Source organism: Sycon ciliatum, chromosome 11 (genome assembly GCF_964019385.1).
Source record: "Sycon ciliatum chromosome 11, ocSycCili1.1, whole genome shotgun sequence".
Lineage (NCBI taxonomy): Eukaryota > Metazoa > Porifera > Calcarea > Leucosolenida > Sycettidae > Sycon > Sycon ciliatum.
The window spans coordinates 19091168-19108079 of NC_088653.1; the positions used below are offsets into that span (position 1 = coordinate 19091168).

At 47.5% G+C, this 16912-nt stretch overlaps 2 protein-coding genes across 4 annotated transcripts in view; both read left to right on the forward strand.

Moving 5' to 3' along the window:
* The window catches only part of LOC135827420 (uncharacterized), a 48402-nt gene extending 46434 nt beyond the window's left edge, over positions 1-1968 (forward strand). For 2 of the 3 annotated variants that reach the window (XM_065339909.1, XM_065339910.1), the window contains one exon: positions 1880-1910. The gene's annotated coding sequence lies outside the window, so the exon portion shown is untranslated. Of the gene's footprint in view, positions 1-1879 lie in introns of all 3 variants that reach the window. The other variant, XM_065339912.1, reaches the window with a different exon arrangement.
* A 4159-nt stretch (positions 1969-6127) lies between these two features.
* Positions 6128-16912, forward strand: part of LOC135827431 (synaptic vesicle 2-related protein-like) — a 35434-nt gene continuing 24649 nt past the window's right edge. Inside the window, exons 1-2 of the mRNA XM_065339930.1 lie at positions 6128-6503; positions 15828-16291. Of these exons, the coding sequence (XP_065196002.1) occupies positions 16084-16291 (208 nt within the window). The 5' untranslated portion in view covers positions 6128-6503; positions 15828-16083. The remainder of the gene's footprint in view (positions 6504-15827; positions 16292-16912) is intronic.

Here is a 16912-nt window from a genome sequence, read left to right on the forward strand (position 1 = left end):
TGGATCGCTTGAAAACGAAGTTTCTTGACCTGAATTTGAACGCGCGTCTTCTTCAGCGTATTGTTGAGTGCTGAAGGGTCTGCCTCAAACTCTGCTGAAGACGTCGGTAAAGGTATAGTTTAGGGTCCCAAATTATTTTAGTGGGTCAGCATGCTCTACAGAGTCCCAGGCATGCACATTACACATAGGCCTTGGCCACAACTGACATCGAATACGATGTGGATGGACAACCACTGGTGTATGCAAAATCACCTTACGATGCGAACGAAGACGGCGCAAAGGACCATGAAAATCGCCTGAGTTTGAAGCTCGGTGATGCCGTGCGTGTCTTGAACACCTCCCCATATGGGCAAGGGAAGGTGGTGGGTAGAAGTCAAAATATTCGTCGTTCTGCCAGGAGGCTTCCTCCGCGCCGCGCAGGTCATCCTCAGTGCCAAGGAATGATGATGGAATGTAGCCAGAGTCGCCATCGACTTCTACCCACCACCATCCCTTGCCCATGGAGGTGTCCAAGACACGCACGGCATCACCGAGCTTCAAACTCAGGCGATTTTCATGGTCCTTTGCGCCGTCTTCGTTCGCATCGTAAGGTGATTTTGCATACACCAGTGGTTGTCCATCCACATCGTATTCGATGTCAGTTGTGGCCAAGGCCTATGTGTAATGTGCATGCCTGGGACTCTGTAGAGCATGCTGACCCACTAAAGTAATTTGGGACCCTAAACTATACCTTTACCAAGACGTCGACCTTAGCTGCAAGTGCAGCGAAGCGGGAGGCCACAAACTAAAGCTTGGTCCGTCGACAATGCTCTGCCTCAATTTCTAGCTGATTTCTTTGCCCCTCGAGTGGACAAAATAAATTTGAAAATCTCTCTGGGAAGCAACAATTTTAATGACGCGGAGGAAGTAGATTGTTGGAATGGCAAGCTGGAGACATTCATAATACATAAATAATTCAAGGTGTACACCGCACTAGCATGCATACAATATGCATACATGTACAAGATTCCTCAAAAGAACGTCGTTTTTGGAAGAAAAATTATGGGCACCCTCCTTGACCATGATCCTGGCTACGCCCCTGACACAATGTCGGTTGCCATGTTGGTTCCACTGTCCACACGGCATGATTACTTTTTGCACAAATATAGTCATGTGACCAATATGAAACCACTCCCGTGCATTCGTTTTCACACAAACACTGCAAAGCGAGCTGTGATATTTTGCTCGCAGAAGCCTTTGCTCTGGCCCTGTAGTTTACGACCCTGGCACATAGTTACTGCAACATACCGTAGTGTCTTGTGTTAAAGCCTGTCTCGTATAGAGCCCTGCTTTGAATACAAGCCTGATTCTCAAGATGCACTGGCAGTACATAAGCCTGGTTTTAGTGTTGACATACATAGAAATACCTGGTTTGAATAGAAGCCTGTTGTGAATAGAAGCCTAGCCCTTACATCGGCTTCTACAGGAATACGCCCGGCTTTATTACGCGACATTACGGTATATGGCAAACTTCACGTGATTGCAAGTGAGTGAAACCTGTCTCAAATTCGAGAGCTAATGATTGCGAATCCAGTAAATCCTGCCCCAGAGGACCAATCTGAAAAAGGCAAGCGCCTGCATGTATTCGAGGAGACCACAATGATCGCGACTGAACCGTTCTTTTTCTTGTTTGTAGTCATTTGAAGCAGAGTGCGGAGGCCGTCCGACGTGTCTGTAGGCAACCTGGACGTCACAGAAAGTGACGATGTGAGTCATGCTTCTCTATGCATGGATATAATTATTTATGGTTAGGAAAAAGAGTTCTCAGTGGCCGGCCATCATAAGCATTTTGAGTGTAACTGCTTTGTGTTGTCTGTTTTGCCCTGCCTTTTGTGTCCAGTCTGACTTGTTCAAGATCGACAATGCTGAGTTCTCCGTTGAGAAGACCATGACATCGTTGAATGACCTAATCAAGCACTCCAAATCCACCGCCATCACCCCAATGAGTAACTGTGGTGGCGTTGGCAGGATCAGTACCAGCGTCCAGCGGTGACAACAGCAGCAACAGTAGCAGCAGTGATGACGTTAGCAACAGCATTAGCAGCAGTGATGACATCAGCAGCTGTAGTAGCAGCAGTCACTACGGCAACCACAGTCACGGCGGCTGTGATGATGCGGGTAGCAGCAGTCACTATGGCAACCGCAGTCACGGCGGCTGTGATGATGCGGGTAGCAGCAGTCACTATGGCAACCGCAGTCACGGCGGCTGTGATGATGCGGGTAGCAGCAGTCACTATGGCAACCGCAGTCACGGCGGCTGTGATGATGCGGGTAGCAGCAGTCACTATGGCAACCGCAGTCACGGCGGCTGTGATGATGCGGGTAGCAGCAGTCACTATGGCAACCGCAGTCACGGCGGCTGTGATGATGCGGGTAGCAGCAGTCACTATGGCAACCGCAGTCACGGCGGCTGTGATGATGTGGGTAGCAGCAGTCACTATGGCAACCGCAGTCACGGCGGCTGTGATGATGTGGGTAGCAGCAGGCCCATGGCAGTAGTAATGGCAGCGATACCAGTACTCAGTACTCAGTAGTGGATGTGAGGATACCACCAGCAGAACCAATAACACCAGCAGGACCAGCAGTGATGCCATAACACCAGCAGGACCAGCAGTGATGCCATAACACCAGCAGGACCAGCAGTGATGCCATAACACCAGCAGGACCAGCAGTGATGTCATAACACCAGCAGGACCAGCAGTAATGCCATAACACCAGCAGTGATGCCATAACACCAGCAGGACCAGCAGCGGAGATACCACCAGCAGGGCCAGCTATGTTTCCAGGAGGAGCAGTAGCAGCACCAGCAGCAGGAGCAGCAGCAGGAGCATCAGCAGCGGCTTTGACAACGCCAATGGCATTGGTGACGGGAAAAAGAGAAGCCCCGGCAACAACAATAGGAAGAGAAGTAACGAATGTAACGAATGTAACGAGGGCAACAGCACTAGCAGCAGTCAAAGTCGCAACGGCAGTATCAACGATCAAGGTAGAAACAGCAATAGCAGCTATAACAGCAGCAACAGCAGTAGCAACAACAGTCAGGGCAGCAATAGCAGTAGCAACAGTAGCAACAGTAGCAACAGCAGTAACAGCAGTAGCAACAACAGTCAGTGAGCAGTAACAGCAGTAGCAACAACAGTCAGTGAGCAGTAACAGCAGTAGCAGCTATGACAGCAGCAACAGCAGAAGCAGTAGTGACAATAGCAACAGCATTAACAGTGGCCACGCTGACAAGACCAGTAGCAGGTCTGAGGACGGCAGCAGTGACATTGCGATGATGCTTGAGTGATGAAGCCTGAACAAGGTCTGGAGTTCCTGGGAAGAATTGAAATTCACGACAGTCGATAGATGCCGGCAAGTAATGTCTTTTTTGCGCTGAGTATTGCCAGTGACACTGCATGCCTGCCATAGGCCAACACCCAATTCCAATCTCTGTAGTGAAAAACACCATGGTTATGTCATCCTCCTTTTACTGAAGTACTAAGTTTTAGCATTTTAAAACTCTTAGTTGACCGGATCAGGGAGTAGTAAAATACCTCCCTGGTTGAGATATTATAGTTATTCATTTTTGTTCCACTGAATTTTCATTGGTACTGAAGCTCTGCACGTCGTGGTGCACTGCGCACTCACTGCACTCTGACCAGTACAGTAGTCAAAGCCCGTGGTCTCTATCGCAGGTTCTCTGTATCTCAGGTTCTCTATATCCCAGGTTCTCTATATCCCAGGTTCTCTCCATCCCAGGTTCTCTACATCCCAGGTTCTCTCTATCCCAGGTTCTCTATATCCCAGGTTCTCTATATTCCAGGTTCTCTGTATCCCAGGTTCTCTGTATCCCAGGTTCTCTGTATCCCAGGTTCTCTGTATCCCAGGTTCTCTGTAGCGGTATTCCAGCTACAGTGTACTTTATATCCGAGGTACGTCCTATCCGAAGTCAACTGACCTCAGTGACGGTCTTGAAAATAGCATAATTCATATCCCCATCCGTTAGTAGACTGGAACTCTCGGATACCAGTGTAACCCGTGTACTCTGCAAGGCAGTGCGAGTACCGTATACGCACAGCTATCCACTGTAGTATCCATCCAGGCATTCCGCCTACGGTGTACTATTTATGTGTATACAAATTACGTGTCATAAAGTAGCCATGCTACACTAGTGGTAGTAGTACAGCTCAGATAAAGTACCAGTACTTACATGTACATGTAATTACTGTTTTCACTGAATTGAAGATTCGCCCAGGCGCTTGGCGCGCATAGGGCACGGGGAGGGGGTCAATTATATATTTATATTTATTACAACATCTCAAGACTGGTGGAAACACCGGCCAATGTGAAGAGAGTGGGTGATTGCCAACCACACCCCCTAAAAAATGTCAGGTTCAACATGCACATAATGACCATAAAAAAATTAATGGCATGCACCAGCGCAGGGATTCTTCACATACATGTATGCGGCCGTGCACCCCCCCCCCCCCCCCCCCTGCTCCCCCAAAAAACGGGGACCATCTACTAGTACACGCCTGTTCACCGTACTAGTACTGGTTCCTATGGACTTTGTTGCCTTCCTGTTCAATACCTTCTGCCAATAGTAGTGGCACAGATCATACACATGCGCACACGCACACACAAGTGACATGCATGCACACACTCACACACGTACACATGCACACACGCACACACAAGTGACATGCACATACACACACACACACACACACACGTGCAAACTCACACGCACTCACATTCATATTCACACTCCGAGGCACAAATATTATTCATCCTCAAACCACATTACACATAAGGCCAAAACAAATAATGACCTTGTTTCCGGTCGCCCGACCGGGCCACTTTTTCCCAAATTCTGAAACTTTTTTTTGGTCCCAAACGGTGGCAATGCCATGTGTGCAAGTGCACTCAACGAGTCATAACTCAGTCAAATCTCGACCGAATTCCAGAATCGAAACACCTACAAGGTAGCAGAGATTCTCAGCTGTCGGCTCGAAAACCTCCGGGGTCGATACGAGCTAGAATAACAGAGCTGGAAGGACTCGAACTGTTTGCTTGATTTCTCAGAATGTACGAAAACAGGAATACACCCGAACAGTGAGTCAGTCAACTAATTTACTTTGACATTGATCCTTGCCATTATATGTACAATGTACATGTGTAGGTGCTCTTGTCCATCAATACCACAACGATTGAGGAACCAAAAAAAAGTATCCAAAAAAAGTTTCATTCCGACCGACCGAGTCTCCTTTTTGAGGGGTTGCCGACCGGAAACAAGCCTATTTTTTGTTTAGGCCTAACTAGCCTTTTGAAGTACTAATGGAGTAATGGCATGCAGTGCAAGCTGTCGCAGTATCGGACATGACGACAGGTTGCACCCAACTCAGTCACACTTGACTTGATTATGAACGGATAAGAGCCTCGAGGCCCGGTTGGTCTGGCCCTTGCCCTTGCCCTTGGAGTTGGAATCCGAGTATGGAGTCCATAAACTAGTACATTGACATTGTAGATCTCTCTATCTACATTTATTATTAATTTTTATTCTTCTTTTACTAGGGAATTCCCAACAGGCGTCAGCGCCTTTTTACAGGGAACCCAGTCATGACTGATTGTGTTCTGCCTGTGTGGAAGCACAGTACAACTACAACTAAGTACAAGCACAGGCGCTGTAGTGTAGGCACGACAAAGTGGTGATCCAGGGCAGCGGAGCTGCCGCTGGTGTACATGGTGCCGTGTAGATCTTCACACAGGACAGGTGTGCAAGTGGGTTTCAGGAACGGAGTGTCAAAATAATAATCTATGACCATGATGACAGTATTATGTATCGCGTGCCGGCCATGTAACAGTGTTTTGTGCAGCCTTCTAATACTATTCTCGTTCTAAATAAACTGAAATTTGTATCGCAGCGCCTACAGGCATGCTGTCCTTGGGGCTTGGACGCAGTAGTTGCACTGATGAGTGATGAGTGGCTGCACTGACTCTGTACTCTGTAGACCTAGTACCTACCCTCTACGGCTCTACTACTAGCTCTACAGCTGTGTCCATGTTGTGCCCATGCACAGCCGGCCTAGCGTGACTGACTGTCACGATATGTACGGTGCACCGGTGGTGGTGGTGGTGGAGATGGAGATGGCGGTATTTCCGACAAGATGTTCCATGCTGTGCGGTCTCTGGTGAGGCGCAGAGGACGGACAGTTCCGAATTTGCAATGAGAAATTGCCTAGCAAGGTTGTGATTATGGCCGTATAGGTATTATTAAAATTCTTACCAAATTCCTTGACTTTTGAAACGACGGCAAAATCAGTGGCAGAGGCACAGGCAGCGTACCGGAATGCACATTCGCATTTTCAACCTGTGCGCTAAGACAGTACCATACAATTCGCTCGTAGCGAACAGAGCCGCTGTGAGCAGAGAGAAGCGCTGCGCGAGGACAGCGGCTGAGACGAGGGGATAAAAAGATACAGGTAAGCGTTTTGTATGAAACTGCGGAGTGTGCGGAAAGCAAGAGAATAGCTAGTGTTCTCTTCGGTGATGATACCGGTATCGGTCGTGTGCCGGAAGCGGCCGCTGTTACGGAGGATTTCCGTACGGTCGGAAAGTCTCTACCACACAGCATGCAACGGAGCGAAGAACACTAGTTTAGCGTTTCAAAATAATTACATTGCGTAACTGTACAAGCATGCACAGCGGGGGAGACTGAAACAGACTGAAACTCAACACGGTGATGACTGATGTATCTACCTACATTCGTCCCTCTTTTAATCCAACATGATAATTGGTATACAGCAACACCCTCAATAAAACACAGCATAATGTCCAGTAACCGAAATCCGCTGCCTTGTCATTGAGCATTTGTGCTCGTTTGGATTTGCGAATTCAAATAAAGTATACAAACAAAACAAATGTCATCTTGTTGCAGCAGTAAATCAGATTTGTTCCATTCAGCCTCCTTCCTAATATCCAGCAGAAATTCCTTGGCACAAATGGTGCGGGATTATAAAGTGACCACCACCGCTGTGCTGTCTTGTTGTTACTAATACGGTGAAACCTGTCTAAGGCGACCACCGCTCAAGGGACCTTCAAAATGTGATCTCTGCTACCAGGTGGTCTCCTTATCCAGGGTCGCTTGACTGCAAATAGCATCCCTTGGCACTGGATACAGTGGTCTTCTGGGGCAGGTGGTCACCTTATCCAAGTGGTTGCCTTGACAGGTTTTACTGTAGCTGTTACCTGTAGAACATGTGCATGCTTTGGTTACCAGTACAGTAAACCTGTCAAGGAGACCACTCGGATAAGGTGACCACCTGTCCTGGAAGACCACTGCAGCCAGGACCAAGGGGTGCTATTTCCAGTCAAGTGACCCTGGATAAGGCGACCACCTGGTAACAGAGACCACATTTTGAAGGTCCCTTGAGCGGTGGTCGCCTTAGACAGGTTTCGCTGTATTTTGCTTTTTGAGAACAGCGGTATCATTTACAATAAAGAAAGCGAGGTCTATTCTCAAGAAAGGTTTGCGTCAGGCCATTGCGGAATCGTTCGCGTTGAATGCAGCACCGATGTTTGTGGACGAGGAAATGTTTCCCTTTAATATCATCAGTATTTCCAAGAGTCCATACCCACCCACCCACCCCCCCTCCCCACCCCCTCGAGTATTCTTGATATCCTAAAAATCACACACCAACCGCCTCAAAACCACATGATACAACCCTGATTGACCCGATTGGCAGTTCTTTTCTTGGGTGTATTGGTTGGTGGGTCATTTGGGCTCTCTCTCCTCGTGAACAAATGTTCACCACACAGTCTGCACATCAATATCTGCTGACTGCTGCTCTGAAACTGCAGACTTCTGTGGTAAATGTATGTACCATGTATAAGCGAGTACTCTGATCTATTCCGAGTACGATTATATTCGAAAAATCCAAACGAGTATTCGAATATTCGGTATAATTGTTTCACCCCTAGATAGTGTGTAAGCCGCAGCGACGTTTTTGCAGTGAATGTCTGGTGTTTAAAGCGTGGCGTATACGCCGGAAAATACGGTATACACGTGCGGCTTTCACTCGTATTCGTACTCTTAGTGCACCCAGTGTTCCAACTACTGAAAATCACAAGCTCCAGATATTACTGTGAGTTGACTCGTCGGATGGTACTGCTGTTAGTTGTATGAACACCGAGTGGCGCATGATCACAGCACACGTGGAGCTAAATGATTATATCGTTGCAGTGGCCGTGGTCCACCCTGTGTGTGTGTGTGTGTGTGTGTGTGTGTGTGTGTGTGTGTGTGTGTGTGTGTGTGTGTGTGTGCGCCTGTGCGCCTGTGTGTGTGCTTGCATGTGTGCATGCATGCCTGCGTGTGCAGGCATGCTGAGGCGTGGTCTTTTTGGAAGTCATCTTGGCTGGCCAAGTAAAGTTTTACGTCGGCATTCATGCAGTGACCACTAGACAATTCCATGCCCCCAGACCCCCCCCCCCCCCCCCCTGTCCTGCCCTTCAGGAATGGGCTATTCTGCCTTGCCAGTTGCTCATCTACAATGTAGCACTGGGTGACTGAGTGGTGCTGTGAGTTGTGAAGTAACTGTCGCACAGCTGTCATTTACCTGTATCTGTAACACGGCGACAGTTATTAACACTTTGTCGAATAGAGGGCTTGTCTCGCTCTTCTTTGATTCCTCCTTCCGTTCGTTCCCTCTCCCGCAGTAGCCTCTATATACAGTAGTTGCCCAGAATACCACTTATCACAGCTGTACCCAGTCCAGGACCACACTTCGTATTTCATCTGGTCGCAACAACAAGTGATTTTTATCTCTTATTGACCATGTAAATTTAAATTGGAAATGATCCTGAAGTGAGCAATCTGCACTGTATATGTATGTACCGTATCTGCACTGTATCTGCACTGTATCTGCACTGTATCTGCACTGTATCTGCACTGTATCTGCACTGTATCTGCACCGTATCTGCACTGTATATGTATGTACTGTATCTGCACTGTATCTGCACTGTATATGTATGTACTGTATTTAGAAAAGCGATCCTGTCAGCTTTTCTATTATTGTGTTCACATGGCAGAAAAAACGACATCGCTATGCTACGTAACTTTCTACGTAAGGTGCTCGGTATTTCACTTAGGCTACGTAAGTCTCTACGTAAGGTGCTCGGTATTAGATCTACCAACGCGTGGTAGCCGTGTGCTGTGCACGTGCACGGCAGACATTGTGTTCAGTGCATGCAGTCCGCGGATCCGTGTTCGGATGTGCATGCGCGAGGAACTTCCTTCTTTGGAACTGCTTCTTGTATGAGCTGTTTCGGATATTTCGTCTCATGGCCTGGCTTATTACTTTTCGGCGCTGCTGAGACCTCCTTTCGCGGAATATTACCCAATGACAGGTGAGTTGACCAGTTGCCTTTGATTCATTTGCTTGTGTTGACTCTTTCATTCAGGAAAAGTGTGCTGATTTTGGGGCGGAATGCAATAAATAATGGAAAAGTTGACAGGATCTCTTTTCTAAATTTTGCTCTTCTGCTGCCGAGCTGCGAGGCCTCCTTTTACGGAATACTCGATGACAGGTGATCTCTAAGTTGACCGGTTTCCTTCGATTCATTTGCTTATGTTCACCTTTTATTTACGGAAACGTGTGCTGATTTTATTCGGATTTAGATCCATTGTTATCTCTTTGCCCTTGTCTACAGTGTGCGAAGAACGCGAGTTCAACTTCTTGACGGTAAGGCTTATGTTAGATGTGTTGTCGAAATACTCATATTCATTGTACATTGGTACGTTACAAGTAAGGCACTGGTCAGTGGCATACTATCGTTGGCAGTTCCCAATCTGGAGGGAAAGGTTCAAGTACCAATTGACCGAGTTTGCAAAATAAATTCGCATATCAGGGGAAATCTCTATTGTGGAGAGGTTCAGTAACTTGTTTGTTTCATACGAAACAAGCCAATGGGTGCAGTCTCGTCTCGTGAAAATCTCGTACTTGTATGATTGGATTTGTTTACTCAAGTCTGGGCTGTTTGATTTGTGAATGCCGCCGAGATTGCACTGCCCCAAATAAAGTTTCGTGCCGCCAAAGCAAGAATTACGATCTGCAATCTGTTTGTAGTACCTGTAAGAATGTGGAGTACATGTGTCGTACTTTCTCTGTTGCTGTTTCAGTTGCCGTCATGTAGAAAGGTTCAGTAGAGAGGTTCTGCAAAACGAAAATTCGAACGACGTTTCGCGACAGTCCTTGCGAAAGTGTGTGCGAATTCTTGCACGAACTTTGCGTTCTGCACATTTTCGTAGTTTGCGCGGGCCAAGTGCACGTACGCCATGACCCGATCTCACGAAATTTCCTACAACAGTTCATTTCGCGTTCCCTGCAAGTTTCGCGTCCAAAGGTGCGAAGTTTCGCACTTCATGATGTAGAGCGAAAGTTTCTACGCATTTTCGTTTTGCAGAATCTCTCCAGTGACTCAATTGTTTCGTACGAGACGAGTCAATTAGTCGGTGTGGCTTAGAATCTTTCGCTGTAGAAGAAATATATTCGTATGTCTATTGGAGATATAATTGTATTCTCTGGTTATAAAATAGGTTAAGCTCACAGAATAAATACCATCGGTCCCTTGGTGTTCGTCCTAAAGAGGTTCGACGGGATATCATTCATACTCACCAAAAGATGTGTAAGATTTTATTATTGTGGAGTGCCTTGTTTATCTCTCAGTACCTCCGACCATAGCCTTGCCCCTTTTCTCCTCAGGATCAGTGTAGTTGTTGGAACGAGGTTTTGGACTCAGCAATGTATTCGTTTACATTTTAATACATGTTTATTGTTCCTCCTTTGCTGTGTTGTTTTAGACAATCGTGGACTAACAGTTTGAAGTCATTGAACTACTTCCAAAAGTTGTATCGACATCAACAGGATTACGATTTCAGTTTCAATATGATGCTGGATGACCTTATCACGATAACCCATGACTATAAACCATTATAAACACAGAATCAACAAAAACATCTGTGACACGCACCTGGCGCATGGCTACATTTCTCAAATAAATCTGATTGAGGGTGGAGAAATCTGAAAGGCAAGACAATTTTATGACAGAGTCATGAAATTCTGCAACAGCAACATGCACAGAATGACCTCCGTATAAAAAAAGTATCACCACCACTGCTCACATGTTTCCCCGCAGAAGAACATGCATTATGCTAGTGCCATTTTCTGCAAGAAAAGGCTTGCACATCAATGCGTATTGGAAAGGCTTCCTGTCTGAAGCCTTTCCATACTGGTACTCGATGTTCCAGTTTTGTGACACGAGAATGGCACGAGAATTAGTGTACCGCTGAGTGTACCGCTATACACGTGGTCGACACGTAGTCGACACGTTGTTGATACTTTTTGACACGTGACCCCGTCAACGGTCTGCTTTGTGCCAATGCCACTCGGTAAACGCCGATGTCGCGTACGACAAAGACCACTATCCCGTACGCGAAATAGTTGAGAATTGCATGACGTGGACCTGACGGCAAGGACAACTGCGAGGAGGCCCCTTTCGGTACCCCTGACGGGAAGGAGAACTGCAGAAGTCGACGAAGTCGAACGAGGAGGCCCCTTTTCCGTACCCCATACTGCAAAGTGCCATTGATGGATACCTTTTGCACCTGGAACGACCCCTTAAACGCTGTCGCGGCGACTATCCCGTACGCGAAATAGTTGAGAACTGCTGACGTGGACCTTTTGCACCTGGAACGGCCCCGTAAACGCTGTCGTGTCGGCGGAGTGAATGTGCAGGGTACTACACGTGTGGGGTGAAAAGAATTGCTGCAAAGACGTCCCCTCTACTATACTAGGCTCTAGGCCTTTGCCTTTGGAGACATCGTCGGCGAACTGAATGCGCAGGGCGAAAAGAATTGCTGCAAAGACGTCCGCTCTAGGCCTTTGGAGACATCGTGGGAACTCCTTCCGGTACTATACAAACTGCTGACGTGGCCGTGGACATGTACATGAAGAGTCATGGTGGGACTTCATGTACATGGATACATGATGCGAATTCCTTCCGGCACCCTCGTACCGCAAAGCCAACGGTGGGGAAGGAGAAGTGCAGACGTGCAGGAAGACGAACGAGGAGGAACCAGCACGAGCGAGCAATGGCAGGACTAGCTGGACCGTAAGTAATAGCTGAATTGTGCATGACAACTTGACATCCATGCGGCACTCGCCACTTGCCACTGCATATTTCTTGTCCACTAACAATGTCTCTCCTCTGCCCCCTGTGTGTCCACGGCCCCGTTTCTGAATTGGCCCGATGAATCGAATGTCTTCCGCAACTGGAACGGCCCCGTGAACGCTGTCGCGTCGGCGACTGAATGCGCAGGAGGGAAAATATTGCTGCGAAGACGTCTCCTCTAGACGACGGTAAGGCACCCCATTGATATGTTGCCAGTGTGTGCCAGGGTATCGCGCGATGGTGAATGAGGAATGATGAAGGGTACGGTGGGACTGTAGACCTGTTACCTTCTACTACTGTAACACGTTATCAGGTGGAGAGTGTCTTGTACTCACGTTATCAGGTCGAGAGCGTATTGTAGTCACTCTCTCTCTATTCCTGTACTTCATTACGTTTAAGGTGTACGTATAACTTCTCAAAAAAAATTAATGGTCTACAGTCGTGTCGGAAGGGTACGGTGGGACTGTAGACATGTTACCTTCTAACACGTTATCAGGTGGAGAGTGTCTTGTACTCACGTTATCACTATTATCAGGTCGAGAGCGTATTGTAGTCACTCTCTCTATTCCTGTACTTCATTACGTTTCAGGTGTACGTATAACTTTTCCAAGAAATTTAATGGTTCACGTCTTCAGATAGAGAGCGTATTGCACCCACTGTCTAGTCTCTGTAGTGCATTGAGATTTTGTTGATCGAACATGAAATGGATACACAGACAAAGCCAGGCCAAGTACATGGCGAGATGTCGCCAGAAGAACGTCTTCAGGTAGAGAGCGTATTGCACCCACTGTCTAGTCGATTTTGTGGATCGCACATGAAATGGATACACAGACAAAGCAGGCCAAGTACATGAGAGAGTGGACGATGTGCAGATCGACACGGCCTGCGGGTACTTCATTAAAGTTACCCGTGACATAACTAGGATAAATGTTAATCACTGCAAAAACATTGCCAAGTATGTGAGCACTTTGGACTTGACAGAAGAGTGCATGGGCGACGTTGACAAAACATACAGTGGTGACTGTCACTATCATGACAGCAGGGGCACATCGCACGCAGCATCGCAGATCGTGTCGAATTGCGCATCATAATATTGCAAAATTGCTCCTGTGCATGCAAGTGGATTTCATTGCACTTCTCAGTTTGGGAAATGCTCGATTATGACAATTCTCCGTGTGAGTGCACTAGCCCTGAACAGACATGTAGGTGAACCGTTTGTGGTGTCTCATAGCCTACCTCACGACCTTCTGCTTTCTTGCTTCATCACTTGTATCTTGCAGGTATATCATCCCGTGACGACCACATTGAAGTCTGAATTTGAAGTGTGAAGATGCTTCAGCAACCACATCGTACTTTTCCATTGCTTTCATTGTGCTTCTACTGTGCATGTGTGTAACTTGTGGGGTAAACATGTGATGACATTGTATGCTGGCGACACGGTCAGATGTTCATGCGTCTAACGTACACCTGCATGTTATGCATTGAAAAGGGTTTGCCACTTGCGATCCTGGGACGAGTATCAGGTCCGCTTTGTCCTATGTGGGCTGTATCAGATTGCTGTTCACTTCTCTATCTGTTGGATATGTGACTTTCTGCAAGTTTCTGGTGTATGGTGGCCACGTCCTTGCTTGTCACTTTGTATGATATTACATTCTGTATTCGCTGCTTCCATGGCATGGTCTGCAAACTGCAATCCTTGGGCAAATGTCATGTTTGCTATGTTGTGCTTTGGCCGCCAGCTTGTCTACACGCTGTAGTTGAATTATTTTTGTTTCACAACTGACTTCCTCAAGTACGGTGGCCACTGCTTTGCATGGCATTATACATGAAGAATTTCCTGTTTGTGTCGTGTGCATGTGCGTATGTGTGCGTGGCCACGTATGTGTGCCGTGTGCATACACATGTTTGTGTATCTGTGTGCGGGGTAGCGAGGCGGGGAGGGCTGGTATGTATCAGTGTGTTATTGCAGTTGCATGGCTACATACAGTACATCGCGCGCGTGGTCATCATGTTTACCTTCGGGGTTGGGGTGGGGAGGGAACGGAAAAAGAGCTGAAATTATCCATATAAAAATCGCTCTGTGAGCGGTTCTGAAAAACCTTTACTGGTACTGCCCCGTCGTAAAAGTAAGAAATTAGAACTGGCCCATTGTCCCCCCAAATGCGAACTGATCCACCTAAATCGCGAATGACGGGACCCGAACGCACCAGTAGCACGAGGTTTCTACCCGTGGATGCAGATGGGGACGTTGGTCTGGACCATAGCGGCATAGGCCATGTACTGTACTAGCGGTAGGCTTCCCTATCAAAATAATAAATTCTACTACTACTAGTGTTACCCTATGATCCTGTGCCCTCCCGACCTCGTGCTACTGGTGCGTTCGGGTCCCGTCATTCGCGATTTAGGTGGATCAGTTCGCATTTGGGGGGACAATGGGCCAGTTCTAATTTCTTACTTTTACGACGGGGCAGTACCAGTAAAGGTTTTTCAGAACCGCTCACAGAGCGATTTTTATATGGATAATATATATTATGGTATTGATATGATGTGAAGGCCATCATTTACATATTGATATACGTGTAGGGCATTCCATTGATTGGTGACAGAAAAAACAAAAGAAATTATAGCAATAAAAACTGCTTTATGGCAGTTTTCTAAAAAAAGTTATTGTGTTCTAGTCCATGGACCCCGTCTAAAAAGTAAGAAATTAACGAAATGTGATAGCTGAAAATTAAAATTTCACACAAAACCTCACAATAATCACACACAGAATGAAAAGCTACATGCAGAAGACCTTTTCCCCTCGTGATCCTCTTTCCTATGCATGCATGTTGCCAATTGTTGGTGCAGTACAAGTTTAGTGTTGAAAGCAGCATTTCAAGTGTTGTGATTATTGTGAGGTTTTGTGTGAAATTTTAATTTTCAGCTATCACATTTCGTTAATTTCTTACTTTTTAGACGGGGTCCATGGACTAGAACACAATAACTTTTTTTAGAAAACTGCCATAAAGCAGTTTTTATTGCTATAATCTGCACTGTATCTGCACCGTATCTGCACTGTATATGTATGTACTGTATCTGCACTGTATCTGCACCGTATCTGTATGTACTGTATCTGCACTGTATATGTATGTACTGTATCTGCACTGTATATGTATCTGCACTGTATATGTATGTGCACCGTATCTGCACCGTATGTGCATGTATGTGCATGTATGTGCTGTATCTGTGCAACTCTGGAATGGTCTCAAGGATGTCATCGCCAGAACCTGTCACAATGCACGTTCGAGCACGACCGTTGAAAGTCCTATTTGTGATGTATTTGTGTGTGTATGTGTGTGTGTGTGTGTGTGTGTGTGTGTGCGTGCGTGTGTGCGCACACGTGTGGACAGGTGGGTGGGCGTGTGCATGTGAATGTGCGTGTGTATATGATATAATTATACGTACGCGCACATGAACAGACATGTCACGTGCGTGTATGTTTGTGTATACATACCGTCGATTTCACCCACCATGGTTTGATCATAATATATTGTCAGAAAAGAACTTTCCCCCGGGCATTTTTTCTTCTTCTCCAGGTTACCCTACTTGCCGAGAGACCATACAGAAGATAACGGAAGAGACAACTGAGTGACGACAACAGACTAAGAAAGGAGGGCAGACAAGGGACAAGTGAGGGCGTGCAGCAAGACTGTGCTGTTGCGGCAGGACCAGCAGCGCCAGCCTATGGTCTCCTCCTCGACTCGCCTAGTAGCAACGCACCGTTTTGTTACTGGCACGTTTAGGTGACGATCAGAACTTGCCCTGGGACGGTTCTAGCTATACGGAAATATCATGGACACGCACAGATTAAGTGACGACCCCTCCGCAGATGGCAGCAGCCACGTTCACAATCGGCACCCGCAATCACCGAGTGTCTCGGCTCCCCCTGCGCTAGCACCGTCGACACGCATACTGGACTGGGTGATGGCAGCAGAGCAGGCGGAAGTCGATGGCCGGGGAGGTTCCTACAGAAACCAACGGACTAGTTCAACGGAAAAGGGTAAGCGATCGACTGCACCCGCTACTGTGCAGCTACTGTGGAATTTGTGGTAAGAATGGGTCACGGCCGGGGCGTGTGCGTGGGGGGGGGGGAGTGGAGGGTGATGGGGCAAGGGAATGGGGGGGGAGGGGGAGGGGAGGGTGGGGGTGGTTGTGGGGGGGGAGTGGAGGGTGATGGGGCAAGGGAATGGGGGGGGGGAGGGGGAGGGGAGGGTGGGGGTGGTTGGGGGGGGGGGAGTAAGGTGGGGGTGGGGGAGTGGAGGGTGATGGGGCAAGGGAATGGGGGAGGGGAGGGAGATGGTGGAGGGGGGGGTGATAGTGGAGGGGGGGGCAAGGGAATGGGGGGGGGGGGTGATGGTGGAGGGGGGGGCAAGGGAATGGAGGAAGCGGATGTGAGGTTATGATCCCTGTTAGGCTAATTGGCAGGGCACTGTCCCGGCAAGACAGAGGTGCTGGTTTCCTACCCCGCTCGTAGATTCTTCTTTTGTAGCGTATTGTATGATGTCAAATCCATCTCCAATCAAAGCCTGTTCTTGAGATGACAAAGAACATCCTAGTTATGTACACCCCAGCAACTAGACATTACTTGTCTTGAACGACGGTATGTCGTGCAAATGGCTGC